The sequence below is a fragment of the Phalacrocorax carbo genome, chromosome 18 (genome assembly GCF_963921805.1).
Source record: "Phalacrocorax carbo chromosome 18, bPhaCar2.1, whole genome shotgun sequence".
Taxonomy (NCBI): domain Eukaryota; kingdom Metazoa; phylum Chordata; class Aves; order Suliformes; family Phalacrocoracidae; genus Phalacrocorax; species Phalacrocorax carbo.
The window spans coordinates 12,864,671-12,883,373 of NC_087530.1; the positions used below are offsets into that span (position 1 = coordinate 12,864,671).

At 62.1% G+C, this 18,703-nt stretch overlaps 2 protein-coding genes across 2 annotated transcripts; one reads left to right on the top strand and one right to left on the bottom strand.

The window, feature by feature from the left end:
* Positions 1–3,874: 3,874 nt before the first annotated feature.
* LOC104039584 (POU domain, class 5, transcription factor 3) lies at positions 3,875–9,201 on the top strand. The gene is made up of 5 exons (XM_064468774.1): positions 3,875–4,471; positions 6,340–6,451; positions 6,861–6,991; positions 7,527–7,691; positions 7,970–9,201. Exons 1-5 carry the CDS (start codon positions 3,980–3,982, stop codon positions 8,219–8,221), a joined length of 1,152 nt encoding a protein of 383 aa, XP_064324844.1. The 5' UTR covers positions 3,875–3,979; the 3' UTR covers positions 8,222–9,201.
* Positions 9,202–11,704: 2,503 nt separating this feature from the next.
* On the bottom strand, positions 11,705–14,715 carry FUT7 (fucosyltransferase 7). The gene is made up of 2 exons (XM_009505320.2): positions 14,661–14,715; positions 11,705–13,063 (listed from the first exon to the last, which is right to left on the bottom strand). Exon 2 carries the CDS (start codon positions 13,017–13,019, stop codon positions 11,985–11,987), a length of 1,035 nt encoding a protein of 344 aa, XP_009503615.2. The 5' UTR covers positions 13,020–13,063; positions 14,661–14,715; the 3' UTR covers positions 11,705–11,984.
* Between the last annotated feature and the right edge of the window lie 3,988 nt (positions 14,716–18,703).

The window sequence follows — 18,703 nt, forward strand, 5'->3', positions numbered from 1 at the left end:
CGAGTGTGTGGTATGGGGCCAGGCTACCCACTGCGGGGCCCTCGTCTCAGAGTGCTCCTCTTAGGAGCAGGGTGGGACGGGATGGGGAGGGATAGGGAGGGAGGATGCTGCGGGTCCACCATCCCCAAACCTTCCCCAGGGAATAGCGAGAGCAGCCGTCCTGTTCTTGCAACTGGAGTAGCCTCCAAACCCTTCCCACGGGTTTTCTGAGACCCCGCAAGAACGTAGGGTTTATTTTCTTGCTTCTTAGTGTTTGCCAGGAGAGGTTTCCCCAGCGATGGGTTGGGTGGGAGCCCCTGGCTGTGTCTGCCCGCACCCAGCCCTGCAGCGCCCAGCGCCCACCCGCCCCCATCACCCCTTGCCCCCAGGGCCGGGGCCCTTCGCACCTCGGCGGGGCCGACAGATAAGGGCTATCATGTTCCCCCATTGTGTGGAGCCTGAGCTCCTCTCCCGGCCCTTTGATCACTCCAGCCCCCCCATCAGGCTGATAAAATCTCGTCTCCTCCTGGTTTCGGCAGCCTGGAGGGTGGGTGCTGACTCACCGCCAAAGCGCCTGGGCATCATCGGGGATGCTTTGCTCAGCCCCGCTCAGAGCACACGCAGGCTTTTTGGGAAGCTCTAGCTTTGAGTAAAACCCGGCTGCTCCTCCCGGGAAGACTCCGTCAGTCAGGGCCCCCCTAGGAAGCTGTGTCCCCACCGCATGTCCGGGCACTGGAGAGTCATTTGTCCTGGGACACCAGGTCTGTGCTGCAGACATCCCAGCACAGCCCAGGGCTGGGTGCAGCGTCTGTGCTCAGCTCCAGCCTGTCCCTGCTTCAGTTTCCCCAGCAGGGAGGACTGGCTGGTGTGTTCAGGCACTGCGGTGATGTGGGCAATACCCAAATTACACCCTGGGCTCTGAAACGCAGAGGCCTTTTTAATGAGGGGACAGATCTGGACCAAACCATCCTCCAGGACAGACACTCATCGCAGCCACATTTGGAAGCACCAACCCTCTATTCCATCCACCCAGGCCAGCAGCCAAGCATATTGTGCCATGAAGTAGCTTTGGTGTTCCTCCCAGGGACGAGGCTTTTGAAGCTGAACCCACTGCCCAGCCCTCCTCAGACAGACCTGGAGTGAAGACTGTGGCCAGCTCCTGATCATGGGGTCCCGACCCACCTTGTGCAGGGCTGCAGCCCACCAAGGTGACTGCCTCAGGCATGAAACTCATGGGGATCCAGCACAGCCCTGACAGCTTCTCCATCATCTGCCCCAGGAGAAAGGGTCGGCTGACAGTGAATAGACCATCATCTGTGGTCATACACTCTCTTAAAATCTTGCCTCCAAGCCAAACCAATGCCAAACCAGCACACTCAGCAAAGGGAGGACAAGCAAATGTGCATCTCTGTTCCCCACAGCCTGCTGCTGTCTCAGTGAGATGGGGAGGACAGAAGCGTTTCTTTCAGCACATCTTTTCCTAGCAGGATCCCATCCATCCCTGACTGGGTTGCAGACCACAGAGCTGGGCCCAAGTCTGGAGCATGAGCAGGCTCCAGCCACAGTGGTGATGGAGGGATGCATCCTTCCTCCTCCCAGAGCAGGCAGGAGGATTTGCCCCAATGGAGATGGACAGCCAAGCCCTGGCCATCAGCACACAATGACCCCGCGCAATAACTGGGCACCTCACACTGCTCCCCCAAAATCACCCCATTGAAATGTAGAGGGAGGGGGCACACACTGAGAAACCCCACTGACTCCCTCCACATCCCCCAGCTAAAACCATCACTGCCACAATGGGCCCTGCTCCTACAAAGGGGCCGGTTCAAAGTCAACGTCTCCCTTCCCCTCTGCCTGTATATGAAAGAGAGCAGGAATGCGTTTGAGGCCTTGGCGGGCTAGGGGGGCTGGGGGGCTTCCTGGGGGGATGGAGAGAAAGAGCAGGTTGGCAGGAGGAGGGGGTCCGGCCCAGGAACAATAAATCAAAGGGAAGGGGAGTTACTGCCCGGCCAAGGATCTTCTGAAACCCTGGGCCGCAGCAGGAGCCCGGGAGGAGCAGGGCTGATGGCTGCGATTGGAGTCCCGCAGCGAGACTTCCTCTGCCGGCTGGCAGAGGGGAGGCAGAGGGGCAGGCCTGCCTGCATGGCGCCTGGGTGCCGGCACCCCTGGCAGCATGGCCCAGCGCCCAGCTCTCCCCTCGGCATGGTTGAAACCAGCACCTGCAGGGAAAGGTGCCTCCCCAGGTCTGGGCAGTGGTTCCCCTCCAGGCAGGTCCTGCAGCTGTGGGGCTCATTTGGGGTTGCCCACATCCCTGATGATGGGCTTTTTGCATCCTTGGGTCATTTTCCTGGGGCTGCCTCACTCCCCAGAGCCGCCTGACGCAGCTGAGATGGGCAGCCCGGCACATGCCCAGCCAGGGGTCAGGAAGGGGCTTTAATTCCAGCTCATCCTCTTGGTCACCTTTTTTTTTTCCTTATGGCAGTATCATTACAAGGAAGGGGAGGCTGTTCCACTCCCCACATTTGGCAGTGCCATGTGCTGGGCCAGGGGCTGCTGCTGGCGCTGCAGGTACCCGTCCCTGGGTACCAGCCACTGGGTGCCAGCTGCTGAGCACCAATCCCTGGAAGCCAGTCCTTGGATGCCAGCCCTCTCGGGAGCCAAAGCAAGTGCTTGATAACCAGCATCAAGCACCTTCTACCAGTCCCACCAGCAGCCCCATCCCCATCCCACTGCCGCAGGGGAGGCTTCTCCAGCCTATCTCTGCAGCATATCTCCAGTGCGAGACGATAGCCACAGGCTCCCGGTAATCCAGGTTAATAAACAGGGAGCAGGACTAGCAGCAGCATCGCCCCTCACCCTGCTCTGGCTGGGGTCAGGGGGATCCCGCACTGCCAGTGGCTGCCCGTAACCAGGAGCCAGCTTTGGGCAGGCTGATCCCAGCAGAGCCTGACCTGGCAGCAGTGTCAGGATGGGGAAAGCTCCTGGTGCCAAGGCAGGAGGGAGGGAAGGGGGAAATGACTGGAGCTGGCCCTGATAGTGCCATTGTGAAGGGCAGCGTGAGAGGGCAGATAGAGAAAAATCAAGTGCGCTCCATTGTGGAGCAGATGGGCCTGATAGCCAGGGCTGCAATTAGCTCCCCAGTGGCACACCCAGAGCACCAGGGCCCCTGCCAGCACAGGCCTCCAGGAAGGACACGCTCCTTCCAACCCAAGGCCTTTCTCTGTGGGGTGAGGAAGAGGAGAGGGCCAGTGGAAGTATGAGGCAGCCGCAGCTTCATTCATGAAGCACTCCACAGGGAACCCCCGGGGCCACGAGGCTCTGGGCAAGAGGGGATGGCCAAGCCCCTTACAACCCTCCCGCTGCACGATGGTGCCAGCATTCCCGGGGCTCGACCCACAGCCAAAAGGGCTGCTGCGGCCACAGGCAGGCTGCCATTCCCGCCTGCACCCCCAGCCGTGGCGGCTGCCCGTTCCCCAAAGCAGTCCTGGCTCCCTGCCTGCACCCAGACCCCACGGCGCTGGGGACTTCCCAGGTGGAGGGACCCTGGGGCTGAACCTGTCCCAACATTTGGAGGCGTGGGCCTCACCGCGCAGCCCCCGAGCCGTGCGGGGGGCTCTGCCCTTCACCGCCCACGGGCCGGACGGCACCGGAGGAACCGCGGCGGGGTCCCTCGCCCGCCTGGGCCGGCCCCGGCCCTCTCCTCCCCGAGACCCGAGGGGAAGGGTGCAGGCAGGCCGCAGCCCACCTTTCCTCGCACCTTCCCCCCGGGCGCCCCCACCCCCGCCTTCGCCCGCCACGGGGGGATCAAGTTCACGCCCGACCCACCGGTGCGGGGCCAATAGGGCCGGGGCCCATTTCCATACGGCCCGGCCCGGCCCGGCCCGGCCCGGCCCCGCCGCCCTCAGAGGCCCCGGCGGCGCCGCAGCAGGGAGGCAGCGGCCGGCGGGCGGCCGGGCCGAGCCCCGCAGCCCCCGCATGGAGCCCTAGGGCGGCGGGCAGCATGTTCAGCCCGGACGGGGGGCTGCCGGCCGCCCCCTTCGGCCTCCTCCCCGACGCCGGCCCGCCCTTCCCCCGCGGCGGCTTCGACGGGGCGGCCGCCCAGCCGCTCTTCTTCCCCTTCGCCGCCGAGCCCGAGGCTGCCCGCGACCCGCCGCCGGCCCGCGCCTGGCTGCCCCCGCCCGCCGGGCCGCCCGCCAAGGCGGAGGCGCGCCCGGGCCGGCCCTGCCGCCAGCCCTCGCCCGAGCCCCGCGCCGCGGCCTGCTGCGGGCCGGCCTGGCCCGCCCCGCCCTGGGCCGGGCCTGCGCCCCCCGGCGCCGCCAACGCCGCCCTGCCCGGCCCGCCCTTCCCCGGCCCCGCCGCCTCTTTCCCCGGCCCCCCGCTCTGCCCCGCCGCGCTGCAGCCGGGCGCCGGTGGCCCGTCGGGGCTGGGCAGCAGCGGCAGCTCCAGCGGCGCCGCCAGCGAGGGCGGACACTCCAGCGACAGCGGCGACGAGGTGAGACCCGACGGGACTTGGAGGGGGAGCCCTGCCCCGCTGCCCTCCGCCCGGCAACCGGGGTGCGCCGGCGCCCCTCGGGGGTGGTGAGGCGGGGACCTGCCCGGGCATGGCCGGCCCGGCCTGGGCAAGGGCGAGCGGGAAGCCCGCCGCCGGCGCCGTCTTGCCTGTCCCCATCGCCGGGTGCCCCCCGGAGAAGCCCTGAAACGGCCCGACGTGTCCCAACGCTGGGCTCGTCCCGGCTGGGTCAGCCGCTCTGCGGGGGGAGTGCCTCGGGGAGGCCGCTTTAAGGGGGAGAAAGGTGGTTTTGGGGACTTGGAGTGGGGAGCTTTCACTCGTGCTGACCGCCCCTTCTCCGCGGCGCTACACGGACGTGCTAGCACACGACGGTGAAGCCCGGCTCAGGCGGGATACACGGGGCAGCGCAGCGCGGCCCCCCCACGGGCTCTGCCCCTCCGCCGCCCGGCTCCTGACAGCCCACGGCGGCTGCTTCCCCGGCTGCTCCTCCCGGGCCTCCGCGGGCACCGACGGCTGCCGGGGCACGGGCAGAGCCAGGGCGGTGGGGGGCCGTCGGGGGGCGGCAGCCTAGCTACCAGTATGACTAACAGCTGTATTTTGGGTTTGGTTATCATACTTTTTAAATCTCGGGAGTAATATAAGCCCATCCCTCCCAGGCAGGGCCGCCCCGGGTATAGCAGCGGCAGATGATGCCCGGGTTTGTTGCAAGGCTCCTACGAGCTGTTGCGGGTGTGTTGGTCGGGTTTGTGCGGAGCTGCTGCCGAGTACGTGCTGCGACGGTGCGGGACGTCCCACGCACGCCACGAAGTGGGCGTGGAGGGTTGCGTGTCCCCCGGGGCGCAGTCTGCCGCGCTTGGGGGGGTGACGAGGAATGGTTTTCGCCGGCTGTGGGAGGGTGAGGATCGCCCCGTGGCGGGGATGTGGGGATGTTCCGGACTTCTGGCTGCCGATGCGCGCCGGGAATTAAATGCCGAGACCTGGTGACAGGAGGAACGTCTGTGAAATCCAAAATTGCGCAGCAGATGTGGAAATCGGGTAAAAGACAGCAAAATGCCCTCGCAGGCGTGGAGGGCTGCGCTGCAGGGAGGAAGGGAAGGACCCGGGTAAGCAGCTTTCCAGAAGGGAAGAGCCTGGTTGTAGCAAAGAGGTGTTTGAATCCCACTCGAGTCACGGGCGCTTTCATAGTTCGCTTCACCTGAGCCGTTTCACCTGCCCGGGGCGCAGGTGGGAGAGGGGCTAGCGAGGGGCTGCCCCATGCCCGAGGGCCGTGGGGAGGTGGGTGCCCACGCCCCGGGATAGCTGAACCTGTGGGGACGTGTTGTGGGATGGAGTGGGGCAATAATGGGGCCATCAGCGAATGTGCCCGTCAGTGTTGCCTGTGGTCGGGCCACGAGGGACTGAGCCTGGGGACAGAGGGGACATTCCCAGGACACGTTGGGGCAGAGCGGGAGCTCTGGGTGGTCCCGGGACCTGCTTTCTGTCCCTGGGTCCTTGTGCTACCCTGGGCCTCTGCCACGCCAGCGTGGTGAGCTGGGTGGTGCGCCGTGGACAGGGGGTGGCCAGGGGGGTCCTGCTTGGGGCAGGGTGGGGTGGAGGCACTTTGATGTCCCTGAGCAAAGCCCCTTGTTCAGGGGTTGGAAAACCCTTCTGCAACCCACCCTATTGCCCCAAGGGACCCCATCGCCCAGATGTGGCAGCGGCTTGTGGGTGTCGGCGCTGCCAAGGGCACAGCCAAGCCCTCTCCTGTCCCCATCCCTGTCCCACACTGACCCCGACACACCGACAGACCCTGCTCTCAGCACCCCTTGGGCAGGAGTTGTTCCCTCTCAGTTTATCTCTGCCCCTGCCAGGATGCGCCGACCTCAGAAGAGCTGGAGCAATTCGCCAAGGACCTCAAGCACAAGCGCATCATGCTGGGTTTCACCCAGGCTGACGTGGGGCTGGCTCTGGGCACCCTCTACGGTAAGGGTCTGGTAAAAGGTCCTTGTCTCCATCGTCCTCGCCGGGGCGGGGGGGAGGGAAGGGAGAGGCCTGGGAGGGGCATGGAGCACCTGGGCAATGGAGGTTTCTGCTCCTTATCAACCTGCAAAGGAGGTGGTGAGCACCAGCCTCAGGGCTCCTGGGGTTCCCTAGACCTGGTTAAGTACTCCCTCAAGCTGGAAGAGTTTGATAACAAGGAACTGGTTTGAAAAAACTACAGCTGCTTACTGAAGTGCTTTCAGTGCTTTAAAGCCCTGCTGAAGCAGCAGGGAGAATGCCTTTCCTGATACCCCATCCCCAGGGACAGGGGATTCGGGACAGCTGCTGGAGGGAGGGAGACCTGCCGGCATGGGGGCAGGAGCGGTGCATGACTCCCTGCCTGCCCATGCAGGGAAGATGTTCAGCCAGACAACCATCTGCCGCTTTGAAGCGCTCCAGCTCAGCTTCAAGAACATGTGCAAGCTGAAGCCACTGCTGCAGCGTTGGCTCAATGAGGCGGAGAACACGGACAACATGCAAGAGGTACAGGGCTGGGAGCTGGGGGTATCGCACACCAACATGCCCCCAAGCTGCAGCGCCTCCTCCCTTTTATACATGTTGGAGAGAGGAGGGGAGCAGCAGGCATCCCATGCGATAGCAGCACCTCACTACAGTGACTTCAGCCTGGCTGTGGGGGGAACCACGGGGTATCGCCTTCTGCCAGGCTGGGTGAGCTCAAATCCCCCCACAGGCACCTTGTGACAACTGGTAGCTCCCGTTTCAGAGCAGTCGGTTTCTGCTGGAATCTAGGATAGGCTGGAGGTGCAGCTTGCTGCTCCCTGCGGAGCCTGGAGGGAAGTAGGAAGATGTGTCTATTCCCCCTGCACCAGCTACAGGTGGTGCTGGAACACTGCAAATGGTGCCAGTTGCAGTGGGGTGACACTCAGTGGACAGTCACGGGGACAATGCCTGTCCCCATCCCTCCCAGACCTCTGCAGCCAGCTGCACACGTGTCCAGAGCCTGGTTGGGACATTGCTAGCCCTGTGACCAAGCATGCAGCCTCACTTTCATTTTCAGATGTGCAATGCAGAGCAAGTGTTGGCCCAAGCCCGGAAGAGAAAACGCAGGACCAGCATCGAGACCAACGTAAAGGGGACGCTGGAGAGCTTCTTCCGCAAATGCGTGAAGCCCAGTCCCCAGGAGATCTCCCAGATCGCTGAGGACCTCAACCTGGACAAAGATGTAGGTTGGAAGGGTTTGCAGGGTGGGTGCTCAAACAGCTGCAGTTCCCGAGTACCCACATCAGGCCAGTTCAATACTAGAAGCTGTGGGAGAGTGGCCGGGGCTGGTAGCCACCATCAGCCCGTTTGGGTCCAGCTCCAAGAGGAGCTGTGGCAGGAGGGTGCTGTGCTGGCAGGTTGGGGTGCTGTGGAGATGCCACCAGCAGAACTGAGTCCTTGTCAGCCACACAGTGCCTGGGCTCACCACCCTCACCCTTCCCTATCTATGCTCCCTCGCAGGTGGTCCGTGTCTGGTTCTGCAACCGGCGTCAGAAAGGCAAACGGCTGCTGCTGCCCTTTGGCAATGAGGCGGAGGGGGTGATGTACGACATGAACCAGTCCCTGGTGCCCACCAGCCTGCCCATCCCGGTGACATCCCAGGGCTACAGCCTGGCCCCCTCCCCTCCTGTCTACATGCCGCCCTTCCACAAAGCCGAGATGTTCCCTCAAGCGCTGCAACCTGGGCTTTCCATGAGCAACAGCAGCCACTGAACCGGGAGCTGCGGGGGCTGGCGATGGTGCCGCCCCAACACCGCGGCCGGGTTGGCTCTCTGGGGGCAGCTTCCCCCCCCTTCACCCTAAGAAGGCACGGGTATGGCCCTGCTCCTGCTCTCAGGCCCTGCCTCGGCACTCGCTGGGCTGCCTTAGGGCTTTTGGGGCAGAAGGGGCAGGCGGTTGCTCCCAGCCCTTCCCAGTTATGTGAGTTTACTGGTCCCAGCAGCGTCGACCACCCTCTGACCTCTCCTGGGGGGCAGCTGCTCCTGCCCCACTGCACCCCACAGAAGCCATGCATGCCCGGGGCACTGAGTGGAGCTGCCTGCACTCAGCTCCAGTCCAGCTGAGCCATTCTCCTGCAAGACCCAGAAAAAAAGTATTTTTTAGATTGTTTTTTTTTTTTTGGGGGGGGGGAGGGGGGTGGTTTTATTTTTTTAAATGGTTTTTGGTTGTAGTTTTTGAAAAGCAAAAATCTTTGTAGTGATTACTAGTTTCCCAGGTGCCCCCTCCCTGTCCTGTAGAGCAGGGCTGGGGCACTGGGCCAAGGGCTGGGGTCCCTGGCTGCTCTGCCCACCCTACCAGGCAGCCAGGGCAAGCTGAAGACTGGAGTGTGGAGCAGGAGGTGAACCCTCCAGCCCCATGCCCCATGGCACAGGAGAGCTTCACCCATCTGTGGGCAATCTGGCAGGGCTTGTTTTGGAGGGGGGGGGTCGGGTTGTCACTGGCCCTTGTGCCCAGCATCACCCCATGTCCCCCACACCCTCTCCACTCTCTGCCCCAGCCCTTGTCCCTCTGCCCCAGCCCAGCTGCCCAAGGACCATCTTTCCCCGGGGGTCCCAGCCCAGGGGAGCCGACACTGTCCTGTCCATGCTGCTAGCCACCCCCGTGCCTTTGAGCCTGCTGTAGTTGATGATGATTTATTTTTTTCTTAATCATATTCCCTCTGGCAATGAAATAAATCTCAGTTCTTTGGGGCATGAGAGTGAGTTAACCCTTTCCTTGCCTCCCTTTGCATCCCTGCTCCTGCATGGTGCCCGGCAGCCCAGCGGCATGGGTTTGGCAGCATGCGGGGGCACAGTGGAGCTGGACCAGCGCACTCAAATAGGATGGACATGTCCCCATTGTGCCAGCAACATCCAGCTCTTGGCTGCCTGCAGCCTGGCCCACCACCAGCACTGGTGGCAGCTTGGCCCTCGAGGGACATCACTTGTCCATGCTGTGCCCCCTCCAAAGCCGAGGTGGTCAGGCGTGCAGCAGAAGTCACCTTCCACTAGGTTTGGGCTGCTGTTTTTCCATAGCTGCTTGTGGGAAGAGTGGAAGTGAAGCAGGATCTCACTTGCAGGCTGCTCTAGCAGATGCTGTGGACAGGGAAGGACTGGGTAGGGACATAGCAGGAGCTGCAGAGCTCCCAGCCTCGGGTTGGGCAGCAGAGAGGTATGGGAAGCCTGGGGTGTCCTCACTGTGGGGCTGCCAGCATGGCACCAGCAGGTGAGGGGTGCTCCTGTGTGTGTGGTCCAGCCAAGACAGCCTTGGGTGGTGGCTGTACTGGCTCTACTGGGTGGTACCACCCCATCCAAGCAGGTCCAGGTGGGCACCAGGGGATGAGCTGGTGTGGCTCAGGGGTGCCAGCCCAGCCAGGAGAAATGAGTCTGGGAGATGACACTTCACATTCACTGCCATGGGCAGCTTGGTTTGCCACCAGCCTGCACCTCCTGAGGGACTTTCCCTCTGAGCAGAAGCAATGAATGACCAAGCCTGTAGGGAAACTTCTGAAAAGCCCCTTTTTCAGCTCGTCTGCCAGTATGCAATGCGCTTGCTGGCCCACAGCCTTGCTTCTGGCAGGAGCAGGGTCACTGCAGGCTGCTGCTCGTGGGGTTCCTCGGGACCCTGCAGAGGGCTGGGGCGCGCACTGGGCTGTGTGCCAGCCTCACGGGGTGGGATCCCCTTGGCTCGCCCTGTGTTGCCACTTGCTCCCCAGTGTCTGGGTACGCAGGGTCATGTCCCTGCCCGCCCGCAGGGTTGGGGCACAGCATGCTCTGGAAACTGCCCCTCTGCCACTGCTGCCCTTGGCTGCCGGGTACTTTGGGGGTAGGTGAGGTGAGGGTGCTGGAGGCTGGTGAAGAGCAGCGTTGGTAGCAGAAGGCCTGGGAAGGATGTCACCTCCCTGAGGTTTGCTTCTCTCCACATTTCCACCATGCGATTTTCTGCTCTAGTAAAAGGCCAGGCAAGCAGGAGTCTACCCACCCCATGAGGTCCCCAAATCCTGCCCCAGTGCCCTCCCCATGGGCACCCAGAGCCCCTCCCGCTCTGTTTTCAGTTGACCCAGAAGACAGAAGCTGCAGAAATCAGAAGAGCACAGTGTTGTCATCAAACTGCAACCTGGGCAAGGCTGGGCCAGGCTGGATGAGGCCACCGGCTGGGGACGCAGTGATGCACCAGCCCAAGGCAGGAATGTCCCCTATGCTGAGGGTGTCACCGCATGCCTGAGCCCCACTGCACCCTGGGACACAGGGAGCAGGTCCCGGAGGGCAGCCAGCAGCTTGTGGGTTGGCAAGGGTGGGGTTGGGCTACTTTGGGGCTGCAATGAGGGAAATCAGGGAAAACCTGTGACAAAATGTGTTTGTATCAGGCATTGATGGCACCAAGCCGAGGGGCACAGAGGAAGGCACAGATGGAGCAGTTGTGTCCCACCCCCTGGTCCCGGCAGCTGCCACCGATTCCTCAGGGTGCCTGGGCATTGCCTGTGCCCAGGGTGCAGGGTGGCCACGGAGCAGGGTGGGTGCTCTCCATGCAAGGTCCCCAGGGTGCGGGGTGCAGGGTGTGTGCAGGGTGCCTACAGCGCAGCCTGTGTGTGGCACTGCAGGGTGCGGGGGCCTGGGGCGCATGGTGCGTGTGCAGTGCAGGGTGCCCAGGGGCTTGGCAGTGCCAAGGGCACACGGAGCAGGCTGATGGTACTGCAGGGTGCCCACTGGACCGGCTTTGCTCTGGGCTCGCTACGAGGCTCTGGATGCCACCACGTCACTGGCTTCCTCCTGCAGCAGGGCAGGCGTGCCGGCAGGGGAACGAGAAACCACAGCATCCCTCTCTGACTCGGCCTCGCACTGAGCAGGCTGAGATTGCTCTTGAGAGCAGTGTCCTGCCAGTCGTCACCAGCACAGTGACACCCACAACTCGAGAGTGGCGGGGCGGGGGAAATGGGTGCTGCAGGGCTGTGCTGGGAAGTGGTGAAGCAGAGGCTGTGCTCTCTGTCCCTGCTGCAGTGTGCTGGGCCCCTCCGGGCTGCCCCAGGCTCACCTCCTCCACAGCAGCCGGAAATGTCACCATGGGGCCTCTGCCACCAGGGCTTCACCACTCAGCAGAAGGTGCTGGGGGGTCACAGAATGACTGCAGGGGAAGGTTGGGGACCTCTGAGGCCCCCATCAGCACCCTGCCCTGCCCACCCCCATGCCATAGGCAGAGCCGCTGCAGCACTTCGTCGTTTATTTCCAGTGCACGCTCTTGTCCTGCCAGCACCCTGGTGAGGTAGATCAGTGTCGGGTTTGGGGCGGGAGGAATTAGTCCTAGTTTGCAAGAAATGAAGTCACATGGAGTTGCTCAAGGTCCCAGTGTGGCAACAGCCAGGCTGGGAGGAGAGTTCAGGGCTCCTGCATCTCTCCCTGCCCCATGTCCTTGTCTGTAGGAGGGTGCCCCACACTCCCTCCACCCCAGTATTGTCTGCCCAGGTGCTTCTCCGATGGTCCCAGCAGACAACAGCTCCGCACTAGATGTCGAACCAGCTCTCCAGGTTGGGATAGACACGGCCGTGGGGCAGGCTGGGGTAGGCAGTGCATATGGTGCAGATGCGCTCCCTCCAGTCGGTGTAGAGCTTCACACTGTACCTCTTCTGCCAGGCGAAGAACTGCCGGTAGCGGCTGGAGTTCATTGTCTTCAGGAATGTGGCCAGCTCTTTCAGGGAACCAAAGTCATCGACATGAATGAAGGAGTCTGCAGGAACAAACTGCTCATAGTTGGCCCGGGGAGGCCCCAGAACCACAGGCACGGTGCCGGCCATCAGCGAGTTCCTCCAGAGCTTCTCAGTGATATAGTCCCGGTGGATGGAGTTCTCAAAGGCCAGGTAGAACTTGGACTTGGATGTTGTTGGCAAGAGGCAGTCCTTGCAAAGTGGCTTTTTGTTTGCTTTCCCATATATGTTCACATGGAGGTACCTGGAGAGGTTTTTGTAGATTTCAGCTCTTTTCTGAGTCCTGTGGTAGTTGCTGATAACCCAGGAGACCAAGTTGGTCTTTGTGGGGATGTTCACGGTGGCCGACTGGTTGGGCACAAGCTTGCCGTAAGGGATGAAGATGTCTGAGTCCCGTCTGTAAGTCATCACCCAGTTGAAGGTCTGGTTCCATGCTGCTAGAGCTTTAGTGTTGGAGGGGGACTCCAGGGAGACCCACACCCAGTTCTGCCCTGGTGGCCTCTCCTTGGGGAGCCGGTCCCTGCCAGGCTGGAGCCTGGAGTGGGGGAACACCACCACATCTGCCTGGCCCAGGAGCCGCCGATCCATGGTGAGCCAGCAGCCTGCAATGCTGTACAGCTCATGGCAAACGTCCCCACTGATGTTGGGGACCTGCTTTGAGGGCCATTCCCACACCAGGACCACTAGTGGCTCAGTGTGCTTCGGGGCTTCTCCGGAGAGCTCAGGAGGATTGAGGAAGCACCTCAGGTTCCAGAGGGTGGTTACAAACAACCCAGTGGTGACCACAGCCTTCATGCCCCACAGCAGCCGTGGCGGCAGTAATGCCCGGAGCATGCTGCTGGGCTGGCTGTCACCTTCTTGGGTGACAGAGCCAACACCTGGGAGAGAGGAGAGGCCACCAAGGACCATCAGCTTGGCTTGCCAAGAGTGAGGAGTGGTAGAGAGGTGCTGGGGCTGGAGGGGATGGAGCAAGGGCTTCTCCATGAAACCTGGGCTCCAGTGTCATCCCTGGTCCCTCTGCTGGCCCCCAGCTCACCCTCGGGGCCCCCCATGCACCTGGTGTCACCCTGCAGTGGCTTTTGTGTCACCCTCCCACAGTCCCTGGTGGCCCCATCTCCAGGACAAGCAGGGATGCTGCCAAAGGGGGGCACAGAGCTGATGGGCAGCAGCCGCCTGTCCCGCCCACCCCAATTTCCTGACACCGCTCCCCATTACATGCACAAGGGATGTGGTCTTTGGTACTTGCTCCGTGCTTCAGTTTCCCCACCTGACAAACAGCCACGGTTCCACTCCACCCTTCTTGCTTTCCCCTGGCCGGGTTGAGCCTGAAATGCAGCCAGCCTTGCCACAGCCAGGCTTGGGAGGAAGGTGCCTGGGGTTTGCAGGATGGGGCCATGCACCACAGGGCGAGGGGGATACCCCGGGTCCTGCCTGAATAACCCCACAGTGAGGCCCCAGCTGTGAACTGGGGTGTCTCTGGGAGTGACTGGGAAGTCTGAAATCCTGCTCAGGGACAGACTGGAGTGTCCTGCCTGAGAAATGCCCCTCACCCCAGCAGCCTCCTGTAGCAATGGCAGGGCTTTCCCCAGGCTTGGGGTGCTTCCCCGGCCATCAAAGGCAGACGGAGCCCCAGAAGTCCAGGAGCTTGCAGCCTTGGTGCCCCAAACACTCGTATTTCATTTTTAGGGCGTCACAGACTGCCAGTGCCCCACAGGCAGGGCAGGGAGGGCGGTGCACGCAGGGGGCCATTTCGGCCTGCTGCTGGTGCAACTGAGTCCGCAGGTGCACGGGAACCCTGGCTGCAAGATGCTCACCCCACCACGGTGCCCATCCGCCTGCTTCAGGCCTCCGCTGGCAGTGCTGTGCCTTAACCAGTGGCACTGATGGGAAGGGAGAGCTGTAGCAGGGGCGGCGAGGGGGATGCTCGGCTGGGCTGGGAACCGGCTGCCAGCTCAAGCTCACCGGAGGCTGCCAGACCCAGGGGCAGGGCTCAAGACCTGCAGGCTGCCCAGAGCGTTCAGCACCAAAGGCAGTTTCCCTTTCGAGGTAACCTCTGAAAACACCTTGGCTGCCCGAGCCCCACTGCTGGCCAGGGCTGTGCCGCTTCCTCCACAATTTTAGAGCCTCCTGGAAAGCAGTGCCCTGCTTTCCAACCCCAGCTGCTGCAGCTTTGCTGTGAAAAATCCCTTCCCTACCTTGGCATGCTCTATCTGTCCTGCTAAAATACATGAGCTAAGCTTAGGCTCCAGAAAAACCTGGCATCCAAAGCGGGGAGTGTTGGGAAAGATTCCCCAGCTCTCTGCACCACAGACCAGTGCTTCAGGTCCCTCTGCTCGCCAGTCCCCTGCAGTGGGGATGCTACCCCCATTCTGAGGATGCTTTGGGAGGGGACACCCTGCTCTGGCAGTGCCAGGAGCCTACCCGTTTCTCAGCCCCTCTCCCCGTGGCAGCCAGCTGTGCTGAGCTCAGACTTACCGGGGAAGAGCTGGTGTGACAGCGTGCGAGGTGCCTGCGAGTGTCTGCCTGGGCAGCTGCTGGCGCTGGGCTGGGGCACTTGAGGACTTCCTCTTTTCTGTGGTTTTGCCTCGTTCTGGCCCCACAGCGGGTCCTTCCTGCCGCACGCAGTGGCTGGCACAGCCTGCTCCCAGCACTTCCCCTGTGCTGTGTGGGCAGCGACATGACCCACGGCTGGGTGCGTGCCTCGGGGCCAGTGCATGCCCTTGGCCAGATGGGTGCTCCACAGCTGGGTGGGTGTCCTCTGGCTAAGTGGGCACCCGATGGCTGGGTGGGTGCCTTGTGGCTTGTGCATGTCCCACATCTGAGAGGGTGCCCTACCGCGAGGTGCATGCCCCATAGCAAGGTGGGTGCCCTGTGGCTGAGTGGATGTCCCATGGCTGTGTGAGTGTCCCATGGCTGGGTGGGTGCTACATGGTTGAGTATGTGCCCCATAGATGTGTGGGTGCCTCATGGCTGGGTAGGTGCCCGTGGCTTGTGCATGCCCTGTGACTGCCCCACGGCTGGGTGCTGCACATGGCTGGGTGTGTGCCCCATGCCAGGGTGGGACACTGTTGCCCAGTGCACGCTCCATGGCAGGTGCTGCCCCATGGCAGTTCCCTGCACCCCTGGGAATGGTGCACCGGGGAGGTGCAGGTGCTGCTCACAGCTCTGTCTGTGCACCCTGTCCTGTCCCCCTGTGCTTCTCCCACCACCCTCCGGACAGTCTGCAGCTCCTTGGAGAAGGTGTGTGTGGCCCCATGTGGGACTTCAGTTCCCCAGGTGCCAGGTTTGAAACCAAGACCAAATCATGGCTCCTTTCTGCCAAGTGCCTTTCCTGTCCCAGCTGCCAGTCAGAGCCTTGATGCCCTGGCTGGGCTGCACTTTTCCAAGGTACCTGTGCCCAGTTTGCCTGCCGGAGCCATAGCTGTGCAGGGGGTAAAGCTGAGCCCATGGGGCAGCTCTGCTAGCTGGCAGCTTTGTGCCAAACCACAACTCACAATCTTTTGCTGAGACCACTAATACATTATTATTACTATTATCATTAGTAGTAGTAGTCGCAATAGTAGTAGTAGTAGTATTCTCTAAAGCAGGATTGTGGGGTCCGGCTGCATGTCCCTGGCTCATGCAACTCCCTCTGAAATCACCCAGACCCATGGCAGAGCTGGTGGGGATGGAGTGGGGCACCAGCCCCAGAGCCTCAGCCTGCCACTGCTACCCAGGGCCACAGGTGACTCCCTCATGGCGGATGCTAGGAAGGAGCCAGTGCCTTGCCCAGCTGATGTGCCAGGGGTTTGAATGCCTGTCTGCGCTGGGACGCATGCAGGCAGGGCCCTGCTGTCAGCCTTGCCAAGGTGCCTCCCATCTGCCACCCGCAGCCTGGTTGAAAACAGGATGCCAGCCTGACTTTGGCTCCCACTGACTCATCTTGAAACCGTCAGCTACAGTGGCACCAGCAGCTCCTTGGTGCTGCCAAACCCCAGGCACCTGCCCTGGCCAGGATGCCAAAAGGGGAAGTAGGCATCTGTGTGTCTCGGTGGCATCTGCACAGCGGGCTGCCTCTCGTGCCCAGGTTGCAGACCTGCCCTTGAACCTTGTTCTTTTCTTACTGGCATTGCTGTCTGGGCACCAAGTATCGCCCAAAGCCCTGGCAGGGGATGAGATGGGGAAACTGAGACAGATGTAGGGAGGGTAGCCCTGAGGCATGCACCACTGTCCCTGGAGCTGGCAGGGGCACACACAGAGCTGGGAGTGGGGCCCCAAACCACTCCCTGGGAGCCCTCAAATAGCTCAAGCACCCCTGGGGTCTGCACTCCCCACTGCACCCTTGCTCCCACTGGCTGCCAGGATCCTGGGAGCAAGGATGGCTCCAGTGCTGGCAGAGAGGTGAGGAGCTGGCAGCGGCTGGGCACAGCACCATGCCACCATGCCAGGGTGTAGCAGAGCTCTGTGGTTACAGTGCCGCCCTGGGAGCCCTCGGAGGCCAACTGCAGAGGCCAACTGCTGCTCTGGGGCTGGGTGTTTTTTCCTCCCCAGCCATGTCCCCTGTTTCCTGTTATCTTTTCTCACCCCCTTTCTGCATTTCTTCCCCTGTGTGAATAAGAGCCCAGATACCAGACGCTGCACAGCCCACAGGGTACCATTCCCAGCCTGGCTTGCCCCAAACCCGCTGGCTGCAGGCAGCACTCCCTGGCTAGCTGGAGCTGCCAGCATCATCTCCGCTGCTGTCCCCATCCCCGTGCACAGCCCTGGGGACTGGGGCCACGAACATGGGGCCATTCCCCTCCATGGAGGACAGCGGGGATGGCAGCAGCCGTCATGTTTCCACTGGGGTGCAGGATGGATGGTGGAGCAGAAGGGCACTTTTCACCAGCACTTGTAGCCATCACCCCAGGGTCCTGCCCTAGGACACCCTGCCAACAGGGAATGGTGCCCCAGGGGATACTTGCAACCGATGGGCCCAGGCACCCTGACCCCCACGGCCCAGGGATGTGGCAGAGCAGTGCTGGAGGCTCAAAGCTGGGCTGGGAGCCAGGGTCAGCTCTGCCTGGGTGCGCTGGGCAGAAGCCCCCAATGCCAGGGGCCAGGCCATGGGTCCAGCCGGTAATGCCAGACAGCACCAGCACATGGCAGCAAGCTTTGTGTGGGTGGGTGCTGCCCTCTGCAGATGACCCCACACAGACAGAGAAGCTTGGCCACCCAGCAAGGAAGTCCCCTGAAAGGTGCTCAGGGCCTCAGGTCCATGGAGGAGATGGGTCGCTGGGTCCCTGGGGCTTGAGGATCACAGGTCCATGGAGGAGATGGGCCCCCAGGTCCTCGGGGCTGTGCTGCCCCATGGCATGCTGCTGAGTCTGCTGCTGGCCCCTCATGGGGTTTCATGGTCACACCAAGTGGAAGAGGAGCTGCGAAGCTCACCAAGGCCTTTGAGCCCATGTCACCCATGGCCCCACCCGTGACCCTCTCTGGTGCACCCCTCCCAGCTGGGGACCCACTCTGCTGCAGGGCAGGGTTTTCTGAGGTGTTTCTAGTGTCAGCGTGGGACAACCCATGTGTAATCCCTTGGGAGGAGCCAAGGGTGCATGCATCCCTCCTTCCCCAGGGACCAAGTAAAAGACACGGCTGGAGCAAGGTCCTGGGCTGGACAGCCTGTTGGCTGAATGCCCACAGCCTGGCTTACCTTGACACCAGATCTCTCTGGTATTTCAAAGCTGCAGAAATGCCAGCAAACCTCGGGGTCATCCCGGTGCAGCTGCCCCCAGGTTACTTGTGCCAGTGGGGTGTAGGTGGAAAGGTTCTGAGCCAGACCTGGCCACCCCCTGCCCAGCTCCTCTCAAACGCCAGGCTGCTCCACCACCTGCACGTCTGCCCGCACACCCTGTAGCCCTTTCAAAACAGCCACCCTCTCCAGGACACAGAGCTGGGGCAAGACATTGCCTCTCCACCACGTCTCCCTGGGTATCCCTCGGCACAATGTTTCACCCAGAAGTTTTTTGAATAACGGTGCTTTGTGGCAGGACAAGGGGAGCTTTTGTTAGTGCCCCAGCAGCTGTCGCAGAGCCTGCCTGAAACCAGTCACCCTTAGCAACCCCACTTGGGGCTGGGGCAATCAAACCAGTTATTCACAGCTCCTGGCTGCACTTGGCTTTGAAAGCAGCATGGCGACTAGGTGGTTAAATGTAGCTGCAGGAGAGGAAAGAGGGCGAAGGAGAGAGGTGGCTGTAGACAGCTGGGGATGAGGGAGGGACGGGTTATGAAATGAAAAGAACCAGAGGAATGGGAAGAGGGAGGGAGGGAGGGAGAGAAGGATGGGTGTATGGATGGATGAAAGCAAGGATAGAAGGAAGGATGAATGGAAGGATGAGAGCTGGCCTGATTCAGTGCTTACTGCTGTTGAGGGTATGAAGAACCAGAGGTCAGAAGTAGATTGTTGTGGTCTAACCCCAGTAGGCAGCTCAGCCCCACAAGGGCATCCTTCCCAGCCTTGCAGTCACAACTGGGCTGGGGCGACAGCTTGTTGCAGGCAG

Excerpts from the sequence above, each read along its gene's own strand:
- LOC104039584 (XM_064468774.1), top strand. The coding sequence starts at position 3,980 with ATGTTCAGCCCGGACGGGGGGCTGCCGGCCGCCCCCTTCGGCCTCCTC. Across the intron at positions 4,472-6,339 it reads CCAGCGACAGCGGCGACGAG|GATGCGCCGACCTCAGAAGA; the intron begins GTGAGACCCGAC and ends TGCCCCTGCCAG. Across the intron at positions 6,992-7,526 it reads ACACGGACAACATGCAAGAG|ATGTGCAATGCAGAGCAAGT; the intron begins GTACAGGGCTGG and ends TTTCATTTTCAG.
- FUT7 (XM_009505320.2), bottom strand. The coding sequence starts at position 13,019 with ATGCTCCGGGCATTACTGCCGCCACGGCTGCTGTGGGGCATGAAGGCT.